The sequence below is a fragment of the Pseudonaja textilis genome, chromosome 9 (assembly GCF_049901715.1).
Source record: "Pseudonaja textilis isolate UNSWEBS1 chromosome 9, rPseTex1.2, whole genome shotgun sequence".
NCBI lineage: Eukaryota > Metazoa > Chordata > Lepidosauria > Squamata > Elapidae > Pseudonaja > Pseudonaja textilis.
In genome coordinates, this window is record NC_141998.1 from 3,379,635 (window position 1) to 3,394,748 (window position 15,114).

General features: G+C 44.8%; 1 protein-coding gene across 2 annotated transcripts in view; it reads right to left on the reverse strand.

Moving 5' to 3' along the window:
* CNNM4 (cyclin and CBS domain divalent metal cation transport mediator 4) overlaps nucleotides 1-15,114 on the reverse strand; it is a 117,240-nt gene that overhangs the window by 52,595 nt on the left and 49,531 nt on the right. The window contains exons 6-8 of one of the 2 annotated variants that reach the window (XM_087938826.1): nucleotides 13,034-13,099; nucleotides 10,519-10,706; nucleotides 3,101-8,056 (exon numbers count right to left, since the gene is read on the reverse strand). In XM_087938826.1, the coding sequence (XP_087794952.1) occupies nucleotides 7,847-8,056; nucleotides 10,519-10,706; nucleotides 13,034-13,099 (464 nt within the window). In that variant the 3' untranslated portion in view covers nucleotides 3,101-7,846. The remainder of the gene's footprint in view (nucleotides 1-3,100; nucleotides 8,057-10,518; nucleotides 10,707-13,033; nucleotides 13,100-15,114) is intronic. The other variant, XM_087938827.1, reaches the window with a different exon arrangement.

A 15,114-nucleotide genomic window follows, 5' to 3' on the forward strand; every position in this document is an offset into this window, starting at 1 on the left:
TGGGAATCTTTGGATTTGCCTAATTAAATAGTATCCTGGCTTCAAACAACGCATTGATCCATGGAATGAATCCCTCCGGTAACCGTATTGCCTGAATTCACACAACGTACCAAGCCCATTCTTAAGTTGATTATAGTTACCTCGGTTGCTGTTTGTATTTATTTTGTGGCTGTTTTTGCTGCATGAATGTCTTTTGATTGTTTTAAGAGGTTTTTTTAAAAAAATTAATTTTAGAATGGTAAGCCGCCCAGGGTCACTCGGTTGAGCTCTACAGATACTGAATGAATAAATTGAATTGGCTACGTGCCCTGAGTTACCAATAGCAATAGGACTTACACTTACCATATATCCCTGAAAATAATACCGGGTTTGATATTAATTTTGGTTCCAAAGGTTGCATTAGGGCTTATTTTCTGCTTAGGTCTTATTTTGGGGAAAATATGATATTAAATCTGTCCATCTGGCTGACAATCTTAACTGGGGCTTATTTTGGGGGGTAGGGCTTACATTACAAGCATCCTAAAAACCATGCTAGGGCTTGCTTTCCGGCTGGGTCTTATTTTTGTGGAAACATGCTTTATAGTGTTTTACAGCCCTCTCTAAGAACCTCCAACAATCTGGGTCATTTTACTGACCTCGGGAAGGATGAAAGGCTGAGTCAACCTTGAGGCAGTCGGGATCGAACGCCTGGCAGTGGGCAGAGTTAGCCTGCAATGCTGCATTCTAACCACAACGATGCCACAGCTCTCGGTCTAATGGCCTAATCATGTTTTTCCTGGAAAGAGCCAAGCCAGCTTTCAGCCCCTTTGGGTGGAGTCCTTAGTGTCTCTGAACTGGGTTGTTTTCTTCAAGACTTTTATTACCAAACCAGATAACATCAGCACTGATGGTGTTGCCTAGTTGGGTTATGAAATGTTTGCAAGAAAACCGGTGATGTAGGATATTCTGTTGCGAGCAGTGTAGTACCCTTCTCGTGAAAGACTTCTGGACTTGCTCAATTGCATTAATGTCTGATATGCAGTGCAGATTCCAGACTAATGATCCGTATTCGAGTATTGGTCTGGCAAATGTTGTGTATGTCCTAGTTAGCAATTCACTATTTCCAGAGGAGAAACTTTGTAAGATTAGATTTACAACTCTTAATGCCTTTTTGGCAATGCTGTTACAGTGAGCTCTGGCACCTAGGTCATTTGATATGAGAACTCCAATTTCGGCACCAGTTAAACAAGTTATGACTAGAAAGTTCTGCCACCGCCAACGCTTGCATGCATACAACCACTATAATTCACATGTGTTTGGCTAATTTGTGGCTGTGTCACCTGTGCTGATGCCACTGAATGGTGTGTGGGCAGCTCTATTCCCCAAAGTAGCTAAAAATAGGTGAGGCTGGGGAAGAAACAAGGTGTATTTGATTCCATTCCTGTGCACTGAAAAATAAATTGAATTCATTTACTAATTCATTCACGTGGAGTATTAGTACCACTTTATAAAACTTTAGTGTGGCCGCACTTGAAATATTACATCCAGTTTTGGTCACCATAATATAAAAAAAGATGTTGAGACTCTAGCAAGAGTGCAGAAAAGAGCAACCAAAATGATTAGGGGATTGGAGGCTGAAACACATAAGGAATGGTTGCTGGAATTGGGTAGGTCTACTTTAATGAAAAGAAGAACTAAGCATGATAGCAGTATAACAATATTTGAGGGGCTGCCCCAAAGAAGAGGGAGTCAAGCTATTCTCCAAAGCACCTGAAGGCAGAACAAGAAGCAATGGGTGGAAATTAATCCAGGAGAGAAGCAACCTGGAATTAAGGAGAAATTTCTTGACAATGAGCACAATTAACCAGTGGAACAGCTTGCCACCAGAAGTTGTGGGTGATCCATCACTGGAGGTTTTCAAGAAAAGACTGGTCAGCCACTTGTCTGGAACGATATACTCTTTCCTGCATGTGTAGGGAGTTGGACTAGATGACCTCAAAGGTCCCATCCAACTCTGTTGTTCTAGGTTTCTGTGTTCTACTCTTCGGTCATAGTTCATTTTGATATTGAAAATGTGTAATTTTCTCATTCGGATTTCATTTGGTCATCAATCTCCTGAGTGATGCAAATTGCATAGTTGCTTAATTGACCAGAAAAAAAAAACAACCTCACACAACTTTTATGCTGGCGTTAGCAGCAAATGAAGGTTCTCGCTAATGATGATTACAGGAAGTGGCCAGCTTAAAACCCTTTGGTTGGGAAAGCAATTCCTCCTTGAATGCCAGCTATCAGGAAGGAAGTTTCTGCTGGCTCACAACTCCTGGAATAATTTTTATAATTATCAAACAGGTAAGGCTGAGAAAGACAAGGAAAAACAAAACAAAAAACGTTTCCACCGCTCTTTGATTTGGTATCATTTATTTTATCTTTCTTTTACAGCGTTATCTTCCCACCAAGGGAGCTAGAAACTTAAAAGCTTAGTGTTTGTATTTTAAAATCAGAAACAAAGACAATAAATTACATTAGGTCACCCACAAAGGGGCAAAGGTTGAGAAACCATTGTGCTTTCCGTAGGAATAATAATAACATCAATAGTTTTTAAAAAGGGAGATAAGGGATTCCACACACAAAAAAATGTTTTAATGGTCAGACGAAACAAAAGCTACATTCAAAGGAAACACACGTATTGTCCAATTAAAGCTGTTTGATAAGCGCAAAAATCCGTTTATAACATCCCTGCAAGGGAGAAAGGAACATGGATAAGAATCCATCCCTGGTTTTGTAGGTCCAGCTGCCTCCTCCTCCTCCTAGTTGGTTTGTTTTAAGTTACAGAGGGAGAGAAAAAAATTTCTTTCAAACTCCAGAATCAAGTATTGCTAGAACCAAACCCCAACTCAAACCCAATTCTGCTTAGCCAAGTTCATGTAGCCAGGATGGCAACGGAGAGGAATGAAAAGGAACAGATGTCCCCACCGCCACCCAAAGTTCTCAAAAAACAGATTCCTGCATCTAGAAAAAGATGCAGTAGAAAGGATCTTAATTCAACACAAACGCACGCACGCACACATAAACACATTTTCCCTTTCTTAGGACTGGCTTTTTAAGCCAGGGGGTGTCCAACATTGGCAACTTTTGAAGACTTGTGGACTTCCAACTCCCCAGAATTCTCCAGCCAGCGTGGGGAAGTCTGGGAGTTCAAGTCCCCAGGGTCTCAAAAGTTGCCAAGGTTAAACATCCCCACTCTTAGGTTGTTCTTCTGCTTCGACATTCAGAAATGGCATTGGGTGTTGGAAGCTCACTTCACCTGCTTCAACAAAACCAGCAATTCACGAGGAAGCTCCTTGGCGAAGAATACTATAGGTTGAAGAGGTAGCCTGAGGGTTGGAGTGGAATTGAGCATCACAGCTCTCTTCTCACCTACTCTGAGCCGAACTACTTTAGGAATGTATGCTGCAAAACTCAGGCCGAGGCGCTCAGCCTAATCTTGACAGCTGGCTATCATGCCTGGACCAAGCCACTACGAAGGGCAAGACTAACTTGCTAAGTGGCATTTCTGACCTCTCAGGCTTGGCTTGTGAAAAACGAGAACCACGTTTCATCACGCCGTATGTTCCCCATGGAAAATGGGACACATTCTGAACTTGGCCTTCAGCCTGAATGCAAGTTGGGCAAGGTACTTTGGGTACCATTTCTTTCTCTCCTAAACCAACGGCCAATTAATTTTAAAGAGGAGCTTCCAAATGATTCATGCTTGCATCTTGGAAGACCCACTGGTTTTACTGTCTGGTTTCTCCAAGCTGAAGAGCAAAACTCCCACTACTGAGGCTCAACGGAGGCAGAATCAGACACACATCATTTTTCCTTACGCAGTTGCGCAGGGAGGGTGGCTTCCTTGTGACAAAGCTGATGCTAAAAAGTACCCGTACTCCATCCTGCTGCATAACTTAATTAGTCCATCAATTCTACTTCAATAGAAACTTCAGCTGGGAACAAAATCAGCAAACTTACATTCTCTTGCTTATCTTCAGATTTGCCAAGAATGCCACTTCAGGCTGCCTTCCCTTGTTAAGCTTCCCCCAGCCCCTCCATCGTGGTGTTGTCTGGCACTGTTAAAAGGAGAACGTTTGACATCTCCAAGAATGGAGGTGGGAATTCTCCACGTTGTAACTCCAGCTGATTTGGGGTGGGGGAATGCCAGGAAAAGCCAGGCAACAATCTCCTCTGGAATCTCCTTGAATGGCAGTTGTGCAAATGGGCAGCATGAACTGCCACCGCTAAAATGCATAGACTTATAAGCTCTACAGAGCAGGCTGAGTTTTAAAAGCCTCCCCTTGTCTAGGTGCAAAACTCAAAAAAGAAAACTTAAAGAATCCCCCTCTTTGAAACGTTGCCCTGCCCATAGCAGCCCTGGATGCTTAAAATTTCCCCACCCTGTTTTTGTTATAGCAAAACCTGAAGCCTTCCACCCGCCGCAAAAGAAAAAAAAAAAACTCCTTCTGGGCTGCACTAGGCCTACAAGAGGTTCCCTGTTGTGTTTACATCGATTTGCAGGTGTCTCTCCTATGGATATAGAGCTGCACCTTGATCCTGAGTTATGAAATAAAAATCGACATGCCAAATAAACCGTGACGCAGGTGAGAGAGAGAATAAAACCCACCACTGGTCTCTCTGCATGAGTTCCTGCACGAGGAACACCTGAAGAAGGAATCGCACAGAGATGCAACGGGCAACCTCTCTGGGGAGGAGACGTGTTAGGCTGGGCCGAGTATTCCCCATAACACCCAATTCTGTTGGCTGCTCCTCTCCCTCCACTGTGCATGATGTAATTATTAATCTTTAAACTTTTCCCTTTACGTAGGAAACATCTTTGCTTTATGAATCCCTTTAAGATTGATTAAACCTCACTCAGAATTGGATGAGGTTCTGGAGAAAACACACTTCTGCAATAAATGCAGTAAGTGCCTTAAACAAGGCGCCACAAGGTTCTTCATTATTTTAATTTTCTTCATTCCTAATTAAGTTCTTAATTGTCTAGAGGTTACTAGGTGACGCAGGTGAAATAATAGTTGGCATCTATTAGCACTGTTGTAGCATGATTACTCATACAGTATTATTAGCGTTCTTGTTCGTTTATGAGATGACAAGAGTAACAGGTAAGGTGTCTAAGAGGAGGGTAGGATGAGCAGGAAACAACTCTCTTGAAGTCAACTGGAAAGAACAGGGCAAAAACGAGATGGGAATAATTTAATACAGTTACATGATTTCCACGGCCGACCTTGCTTGAGCCCGACAAATTAAAACAGGGTCAAATCTGGTGATGCTGGGAAAAGGACACCACAAGGTAATAAGGCCAAGCTGCAAGTTAGACTGACAATTCTTTTTTAAAAATCCTGGAAAAAAAACAAAAAACCCGACGGGAACTCACTTCTATATCGTTGCCAAAAAAATAACACAGAAGTATTCATAAAGTCAGTGGGTGATCTAAATCCAACTAAAGATAAGAGTTTGGGTAGGGTAGGCAGCCATCTTGAACCTAATCCCCTCCAGATGTGTTTCATTACAAGTCCCATAACGCTCCGGTTGATATCACCCATTTATCTAGGGGTGAAAAGGAGCGAAGACTTACAGATCCAGGGAGGTTCTCCGGTGGGATAGAGGCTGTCCTTGTGCCCAATAAAGGGGGTGTGGGGAGGAATTTAAAACTCCAGGAAGGTCAGAAGAAGCAAAATGAAAAGTGGGGGTGTCTTTTGTAAAAGAAAGCACAAGAATCTAAGACGGCAGAGACACAGGGATAGAAATGTTCAGCCGGGGTGCGCAAAACCATTCTGTTTTCTCCAGATCGGTTAACAAAATTTGAAAAGATATTTCTGAATGGTAACTGATTACGAGGGGAGGGATTGAATGAGCGTACATTCATAAGTGCTCTCCAGCCTTGAAGAGCTGACTTGCCAATTCAACATCTGGTTTTCAGGTATGCGACCTCTTTTGGAGGCCTGAGCATTCATACTCGCAGGTCTGGGAGTGCAGCATTGATGCCTCGGAGGCAACACCTGTTCCAATGAACGCATGAAACCGGCATTTTTGCCTTTTTGCTTTGATCCACTGATGGTGCTCAGTGTCTTGTTTACAAAAAGCGGTTTTCGAAGTTGTCCCCAAGTTGTTCCCCAAATCACACGCCAGTCTAGGTTGTAATTGTGATTATATCAAGGTATAATTGCACGATATTTGGCCGCTGAAAACGAACCCCCTGAGCTCCTATTTCGGATTCCAACCGGTGCAAAACAATTATTGTAAAAAAGCTGCAGAAAAACAAAGTGGATAACTTTCAATCTTTGGATAATGTAATAATCAAATAATTTCACTCAGTTGTCCTGTATCCCAATGAAACATGGTTTACTGGAGGTGCACAGCTAAACCCAGAGAACGTTGGATCCAAGTCAGGTTGAAAAATACATATAACAAAATGGAATTGATTGCTACGATTATAGCCAGGTGTTTGAATCCTCTCCAAAAAGACGATCCAATCATTTAGATCTGGAATGGCAGTCCTTTTTTTTTTTTTTTCCCCCAGCTGCAGTTCTCCCATGTTCCTATTTTTAATCTTGCCTTCAATTGGCAAACCCCAAACACTGCAAACTGATCCCACAAATCGACTGTGCCAAAAACTCACACAAATGCATACGGTACCTTTGAAACTGGAAATCTGAGACCGGCTATATAGAACTATAGCCCCGTTTCGAGTTGGCAAAAATGAACAGTACCTCTGGAGACAGAAAAGGGAGGGTCCATTCATTTAAATCTTCCCCAGTTTTGGTTTTTTTTTTTTTTAAAAAAAAGAAAATCAAAATGAGAATGATTAACCCAAAGGAAGACAATTCCCCGCAGGTAGAAAGTACGTCGAAGAAAAAAAATGTACCTCTGACCGACATTTATCTCGCCACGTTAAGTCTTCTATCTGCAGAAGCTTTTTAAAATAAAAACTTAGGGAGGCATCGATCTATACACCCAGATGCAACTTTCAATTGATTTCCTGCTGTCAAGTTATCCTATCCCTGATTGCGTTCAGGTCCCTTGAAGCAGAAGTCAAAAAGCTGGAACGAAAGGAGTCCCCAAGTTGAATCGGGAAAACCAACTTTCTCCTAAAACAGAAGGAGAAGGGACAGGCTCCACCAGCCTGGAAACTATGGGTAGTAGGTTCTTCCTTGCCAGGCACCTATCCCTGCTCTCAAATACCCTGATGGCTTGATTAAAGAGGGAGGGAGGAAAAAAAAAAAAGAGATAATCCCAAAACAACGAAGTCTTGGAACTCCCTGAGATGGGAAAAACGAACGTTGTCTTATCAAGAGATAAGATGGCTGGCATCTCCATAAGCCTGTATCTCCTCCGTGCCACCACACGCCTCTATGCCTCCTCTGTGCCACCTGAGGAAGGCAGAAAGAAAAACTGGGCACTCTGGGGAAAAAAAAAAAGGCAGCTCCTTTGAGGTACCCTGGCTTCGTGCCTTCCGCTCGGCTGAGTTAAAAACCAGCGCAGGGAAGAGAAAATCTGCTCGTCCTGCTAATCCAGCTCGCTTGGATGCAGACAGGAAAGAACGAAGAATTCTGCAGGTGACCCAGCACTCACCTTAGAATAGGTGGCTGGGCTGTTGCTTTCCAAGGCTGTCCTAGCTGGAAAATAAAAAAAAAATAAAAAAACAGGGCAGGCGAGCCGGAAAGAGTGTGCCAAGAGAGCGCAGGTGGAAGCTGCTACCTGAGGTTGATGAGACGGCACAATCGAGGTCTTCGGCGAGCACTTCTTCATGTCTTTGGGAAAAGGGGGAAAAATAAAGCCAGCTGGACCGAAGGCCCAACCGCCCGGAAGGCCGGGGTCAGACCACGTTGTCAGAAGGATTGTGGTTCGTCTTTTGATTCTGCTGGCAGTTCTTTTCGTTCAAGAGGCCAATCATCTCGTTGCTGGAGAGGGGGCTCCCCTTGTCGGGCAAGGAGGGGTCTGGCTTGGGGGGGCTCCCGTCGGGGGATTGGGGGCAGCTCTCCAGGCGGGAAGCCATGAGACCGTTTTGGTACTGGAGGCGTGTGATCTGTCGGAGAGGGGGAGAGAGAGAGAGAGAGAGAGAGAGAGAGAGAGCATGACTGAAATAACGATAATGGAAATGTGAAAACCAGTGACTGTTCATCCCAGTTTAGCAGTGTTGGAAGGGACCTTGTAGGTCATCTAGTCCAATGCCCACCCTCCCCCACCCCGTCCAAGCACACCCTACACCAGGGGGGTCAAACTCAAGGCTGGAAATAGGATAGGATAGGAATAGAATAGAATATTAGAATATAGAATGGAATGGAATGGAATGGAATGGAATGGAATGGAATGGAATGGAATGGAATGGAATGGAATAGAATAGAATAGAATAGAATATGGAATGGAACGGAATAGAACAGAACAGAACAGAACAGAATATGGAATGGAATGGAATGGAATGAAATGGAATGGAATGGAATGGAATGGAATGGAATGGAATAGAATAGAATAGAATAGAATAGAATAGAATAGAATAGAATAGAATAGAATAGAATAGAATAGGAATAGGAATAGGAATAGGGATTAGAATAGAATAAGAATATTGGAATGAAGAATAGAATAGGAATAGGGAATGGGATTAGAATAGAATAAGAATATTGGAATGAAGAATAGAATAGGAATAGAACAGAACAGAACAGAACAGAACAGAAGAGAATAGAATAGAATGGAATTCTTTATTGGCCAAGTGTGGTTGGACACACAAAGAATTTGTCTTAGTGCAAATGCTCTCAGTGTGCATAAAAAGAAAAGATACATTTGTCAAGAGTCTAGAATCATCAGGTACAACACAATAATAGTCATAGGGTACAAATAAGCAATCAAATGATACTAGGAAACAGTCAATATAAACCGTAAGGATACAAGCCACAAAGTTACAGTCGTACAGTCACAAGTGGGAGGAGTTGGGTGAAAAGAAGGATGGGGGGATTAATAGGAATAGTGATAGTAATGCAAATAAATGGCAAAGGACTGGCTTGCAGTGCCTCTGGCAGCCAAAATGAGGCACCGGGGGCACAGGTGGCTCCCACATGCGCCATTTTCAGCCTGGATGGCCTCCTGTAGCACTCAGCTGGGCACACAGCTCTGCTCCCCATGCCCCCGTTTTGGCCGGCAGGGCTCTGCAGGAAGCTGTCCGAGCCAAAAATGGGGCACGGGGGGACACGGGTGCCCCCCCCCATGCCTCATTTTGGCCAGTCAGATGCTGCAGGAGTCCATCCTGCCCCCACCCCCACCCCAACTGGCTGGCCCACGGAGGAGAACTACAACGCTGATCCAGCCCCTCGAAGAAATCCAGTTTGACACCCTGCCCTAACCCCATTTTTGACAGATGGCGATCCAGTCTCTTCTCGAAAGCTTCCAGGGATGAAACTCTCACAAATTAGGCATTAGAGGCAGTCCTCAACTTATGGCTGGCCACTTAGCCACGAGTTGAAGCGAGGATAGGCTTCGAAAATGGGATTTACAACCTAGATTCGGAGTTCTGATGTCTGGGCCCACCTTTGTGGTCCCGCAACTACATTTTGGGTTGCTTGGGAACCGGCCCAGTTTTACAGAATATAGAACACAGAGTTGGAAGGGACCTTAGAGGTCTTCTAGTCCAACCCCCTGCTCAAGCAGGAGACCCTACGCCATGGCTGTTTTTAGCATACTATGGTCAACTGATTGCAATTCACACTGTTTTCGGCTGAAGAAAACAGTAGATCGTATACTCAGGGTCAGGTAACAAGACCACACAAACTGATCCTAAACAATGACATAACACAGTCACCATAATGACTCACTAGAACCGTGATGGCGAACCTATGGCACGCGTGCAACACGAGCTGCAGGCAAATTTACCTCACTGCGCATGCGCGCGCCTCACAGCTGATTTTGGCAGATTTGAGGCCTTTTCGAGCCTCCCAGGAGGCTTGAGGAAGGCTTCTGCAGGCTTTTCAGGCTGAAAACTAGGCCCGTTTCGTCTCTTCCTGTTTTTCCGGAAATACCAGAAGTCATGAAACAGGCCTAGTTTTCGGCCTGTAAAGCCTACAAAAGCCTGCAGAAGCCTTCCTCAAGCCTCTGGACAGGCCAAGCGCGTGGGATGAGTGGGGCAAGTTTCCCTCCTCTGCGCTTTCCCCCTCCCCTTACTACCTCATGTTGTTCGCAATGCAAGCGATGCAAGCTTTGATTTCCCACAGGCCATGTGGGTGGTGCAGCCTTGTGTTCCCACGCAGCCTGGATTAATTGCTTTGGGGGTGACATTGCTCTGCGGACCACCAAAGTTTTTTCCCAGACCACCAGTTGTCCCCGGCCCACTGGTTGGCAACCACTGAGATAGATATAGAAAACCATGTTAAGGGAGAAGTCATTCTCCGAACAAGCCAACTTTCTCTATTTTTAAACAAATCTGCTTTTCTGGAATTGAAATACATAAAACCAAGAATCAGTTGAGTTTTAACTCTCGGGAGGCTTAGGCCTAAGTCTCACCTTGACATACTGGAGATCTGTAAGGGCACGAACACTGAAGTCTGAGAGGTTCTGGGAACTCGCGACGACATTAAGTTGGTTGTTGCTCCCACTGATGTTGGACGAGATGGACTCGGTGCGCTCATGGTAGCAGAGAGACGCCGAGCGATTCAGATTACTCATGTGAGATGGAGAACGTATTTCTGAAACTAGACAGAGAGAAAGATGATCCAGGAATCAGGTCCTATCCATATGTTCCTCCATTTATTTAAATCTTTCTTTAAGATAAAGGTTCCCCGCGCACATACATGCTAGTCATTTCTGGCTCCAGGGGGTGAGGCTCATCTCCATTACAAAGCCGAAGAGCCAGCCGCTGTCCGAAGACGTCTCCGTGGTCATGCGGCCGGCAGGACTAGATGCCGAAGGCGCACAGAGCATTGTCACCTTCTTCCCACCCAAGGGGTCCCTATTTTTCTACTTGCATTTTTACATTTCTAACTGCTAGGTTGGCAGAAGCTGGGACAAGTAACAGGAGCTCACTCCATTACGTGGCGCTGGGGATTCGAACCGCCAAACCGCCGACCTTTCTGATCGACAAGCTCAGCGTCTTAGCCACTGAGCCACCGCATGCATCCCTGTAATTATTTCTTAGAAAGTGGCAACTCTGTCTGGGCTGACCTCAAGAGACTTCAAGAGAACTAAAGCAAAGCTGGATCACTTTTACAATGCTAACTGAGCTGAACGTGTGGAGCCTTCACCTAAAGCTTTCTTCCAGAGGCTCATGGGAAGAGCATCTCCTATTCCATTTTTCTTTTTCTCCATAACAATATGAGGTAAACTAGGCCAAGGGTCTGCAACCTTAAACACTCGAAGAGCCATTTGGACCTGTTTCCCACAGAAAACACCGGGAGCCACAAAACCTGGGTAGGCATGGCCAACTCACCGTCACTCCCACCAAGTTACATGACTTCCCCGCTCTGTCACACCACGCCTACCCAGGTTTTGTGGCTCCTGGTGTTTTCTGTGGGAAATGGGTCTCTCTCTCTCTCTCCCTTCCTCCCTCTCATTTCTGTTTTTTGTGTTTTTCCTTCTCAGGCCAGACGAAGAGTGATTGGGAGGTTGAGGCCAACCAATGGTGGGATCACCCAACAGGGAGCCACAGCAGAGGACCCAAATAGCCGCATGTGGCTCCAGAGCCGTGGGTTGCTGACACCCAAACTAGGCAGACTGGCCCAAAGTCATCCTAGTGAGCTCCTGCAGCTGGTCTTGAACCCAGCTTCTCCTCCATCACTGCCCTCATGAGTCCACTGGGTGAATAGGGAACTCAAGTCCCATCTTGCAGCCCCATAGGCCACCTGGAACTCCCAAAGCATCTAAAAAGCCTCTAAAATCATGGCCACTGGATCAAAGTTTGTTCACCTGAGATGTTTCGTTACTCATCCAAGTAACTTCATCGGTCAAAATAATAATAATAATAATAATAATAATAATAATAATAATAATAATAATAATAATAATAATAATAAGGAGGAGGAAGAGGAAGAGGAGGAGGAGAAGAAGAAGAAGAAGAAGGAGAAGAAGAAGAAGGAGGAGGAGGAGGAGGAGGAGGAGGAGGAGGAGGAGTAGTAGTGGTGGTAGTAGTTAGGCAGAGAATCATAGGGTTGTTGGAATGTACCAACTCTTGCTACACCAAGTGCAGGGTTTTCTCCCTGAATGTACTGCAATATGTAAATGAAGATGAGTAACGAAACATCTCAGATTTAAAAACTTTTTGGTCCCATTGCTGTGATTTAACCTGTTTAGATACTTTTGGTGACTAAATTTATTCTAAGTTAAGGATATTTTGGACATGTGATGCGACACCCAGAAAAATATGGCATACTTCCCCCTAATCCCTTAAAAATTAAGCAATTTAAGACCTGTGGACTCCAGATTGACGGAAAACGAAGGTCCGGGTAGAAGAAGGACACTATGGCTTCAAAATCTAAGGGACCGATTTGGGCAAAACTCAGCAGCAGTTTTTTGTGCAGCTGTTGATAAAAATAGGATCGCCAATGTCCAAGGATATGACAGAAGGAGGAGGAGGAGGAAGAGGAGAAAGACAAAGGAGGAGAGGAAGAGGAGGAAGAGGAGGAAGAGGAAGAAGAGGAAGAAGAAGAGGAGGAGAGAAGAAGAGGAGGAAGAAGAGGAAGAAGGAGGAGGATGGAGGAGAAAGAGAAAGGAGAAAAACAGGAAGAAGAAGAAGAAGAAGAAGAAGAAGAAGAAGAAGAAGAAGAAGAAGAAGAAGAAGAAGAGGAGGAGGAAGGGGGAGGAGGAGGAGGGAGGAGAAGGAGGGGGGAGGAGGAGAAGAAAATACTTTTGGCCTGGATGATTGAGTCTTCATTTCCAAACTCCAAGCATCTTTTCAAGGAATTATGGAGCATTATCTCATTCCTTGGCCAACTCTCCTCTACCACCACCTACGCCCCTGAAGTCCAACCAAAGCATTAATGCGGTTGGCACTCACCCTTGTGCATCAAGTGCAATTTTTTTTTACCTGACAGTTTGGAATGCAAGGAACCTCTCTGAATAATGGACTGGTGCTGGGATCTGTCTGGTGGCGCTACACGCACATAAAATGGAGGAAAAGGTGGAACCGGACAAAAGAGAGACACAAAAGGAGAACAAAAATCAATAACATTGCAGTGCCCGGAAGGACAACATTACGGGTAATTCTTGACTTATAGCTGTCATTGAGCCCAGAATTACGGTTGTAAGTCAAGCCGAATTGTTAAGCAGATCATCATTTGATCGCGCCTGATTTTATGCCTCCCCCCTTGGTAGTCGTTTGGTGAATGTGGTAAATCGAACACTGAGTCATAAAGTCAATGCCAACATGATTAAATAAAACCATTGTCCACAATGGGTAGGGTTTGGGGTTTTTTTGGCCGGAAATCAGAAGTAACGGTTGATTTCCAGCTAAACATGTCATAAATTATTGCTGTGTGAGCACAAGTTTGCAGGAGATGACCAGGCTGACCTGAGGGTGGGGTCAAATGTATCATCAGTTTGGAGTCCTGATATCCCTGTAAGAGATATAATTCCAGCCCACTCCCCCTTTCAAGTCTGTTGACGTTTATTGGGCACCAATTTGTCTCGAGCAGGGGTTGGCAGACTCAAAGAGCCACAAAGGTCCCTAACCGGAAGCCTCCTCTTCAATTCTGGAGCTGACCAGACATCTGGTTCCCCCACCATAGTCTCTCCTCCTAGTGCGGTGTCCTTTTGTCATGCCCCTGTTGGAGTCTGAATCCAAGTAGGAAGACAAACAGCTGACAGGGAGTGGGAGTGTGGCTCCATTGGCTGTGGAAGAAACTGGGGAAGGGCAAAGTCCAGCTGGGCAGAGCAGGGGGAGGTAGAACAAGGGAGTTCAGAGGAAGAGCCAGGCCCACCCCATCTTCATCCTAGGGCAGGGAGGAATGGAGAAGAGAGCAACGTGGGTTGCGTGGCTTACGGGGAAGGAAAGGGCCCTGATTCCCTTCATTAGCCGCAGCTGGGAAGAGAGTTGATAAGAAATGCATGCTGAATGTGGTGGCGACTGGGAACAAACATGACTTTATCCTGTGTTGTCGTTGCTTACCTGTGTTCTTGGCATCTTCCCAACCATGTGAATTTTTCTGTGCCTTCATGTCTAGAATTATTGCCCCTCCCAAACTAATTACCTCAGTTTGGTTTGATTGGACTTATAGTTACAGTTTTTGTTGACCACATTTTGGACTTGATTCTCTGCAGCCGAAGGCTGTTCTCGGGAAAGTTTTTCTCTAGCCAGAATGTAACCAGGACATTGGGGGCAAAGTTGGAGCTAATAAAGGGACTCTTATTGATTATCTGTCTGTGTTGCTTTTGTGCCACACCCCTTTGGGTCATCACACCTTTTTCCTCTACCTGTCCTAACCAAAAGCCCTATCAATTGTGGAGCTGACCGGCGACAGGGAGTTGCAGCAGAGCGATGAAAGAGCCACATGCGGCTCCAGAGCCGCAGGTTGCTGACCCCTAGTCTTGAGCACTGATAGATCAGATTTTTGGGTACGGGTAGCATGAAATAAACTCATCCTACTTTGGAATTCTATCCTGGCTCCTGGTTTTTTTGTGTCTGGATGGGGCCCTGCAAATGATTTCAAATGCAGGCTGAGAGTCAAGTCCAAATCCGATTCACATGACCCACAGAGGGGTCAGGGCAGCCATCAGAAGCCTAAATCTAGGTTGTAAGTACAGGTAATCCTTGACTTACAACCACAACTGAGCACAAAATTTGTGTTGCCATGTGAGATGTTTGTTAACTGGGTTTTTTTTTGCCTCATTTTATGACTTTTCTTCCAGTAAGAATATTTCAATATCTCAAAGGTTGCCCCAAAGAAGAGGGAGCCAAGCTATTCTCCAAAGCCCCTGAGGGCAGGACAAGAAGCAACGGGTGGAAACTAATCCAGGAGAGAAGCAACTTAGAACTAAGGAGGAATTTCCTGACAGTTAGAACAATTAACAATTAACAATTAACCAGTGGAACCACTTGCCTCCAGAAGTTGTAAATGCTCCAACACTGGGAGTTTTTAAAAAGAGGCTGGATCACCATTTGTCTGAAGT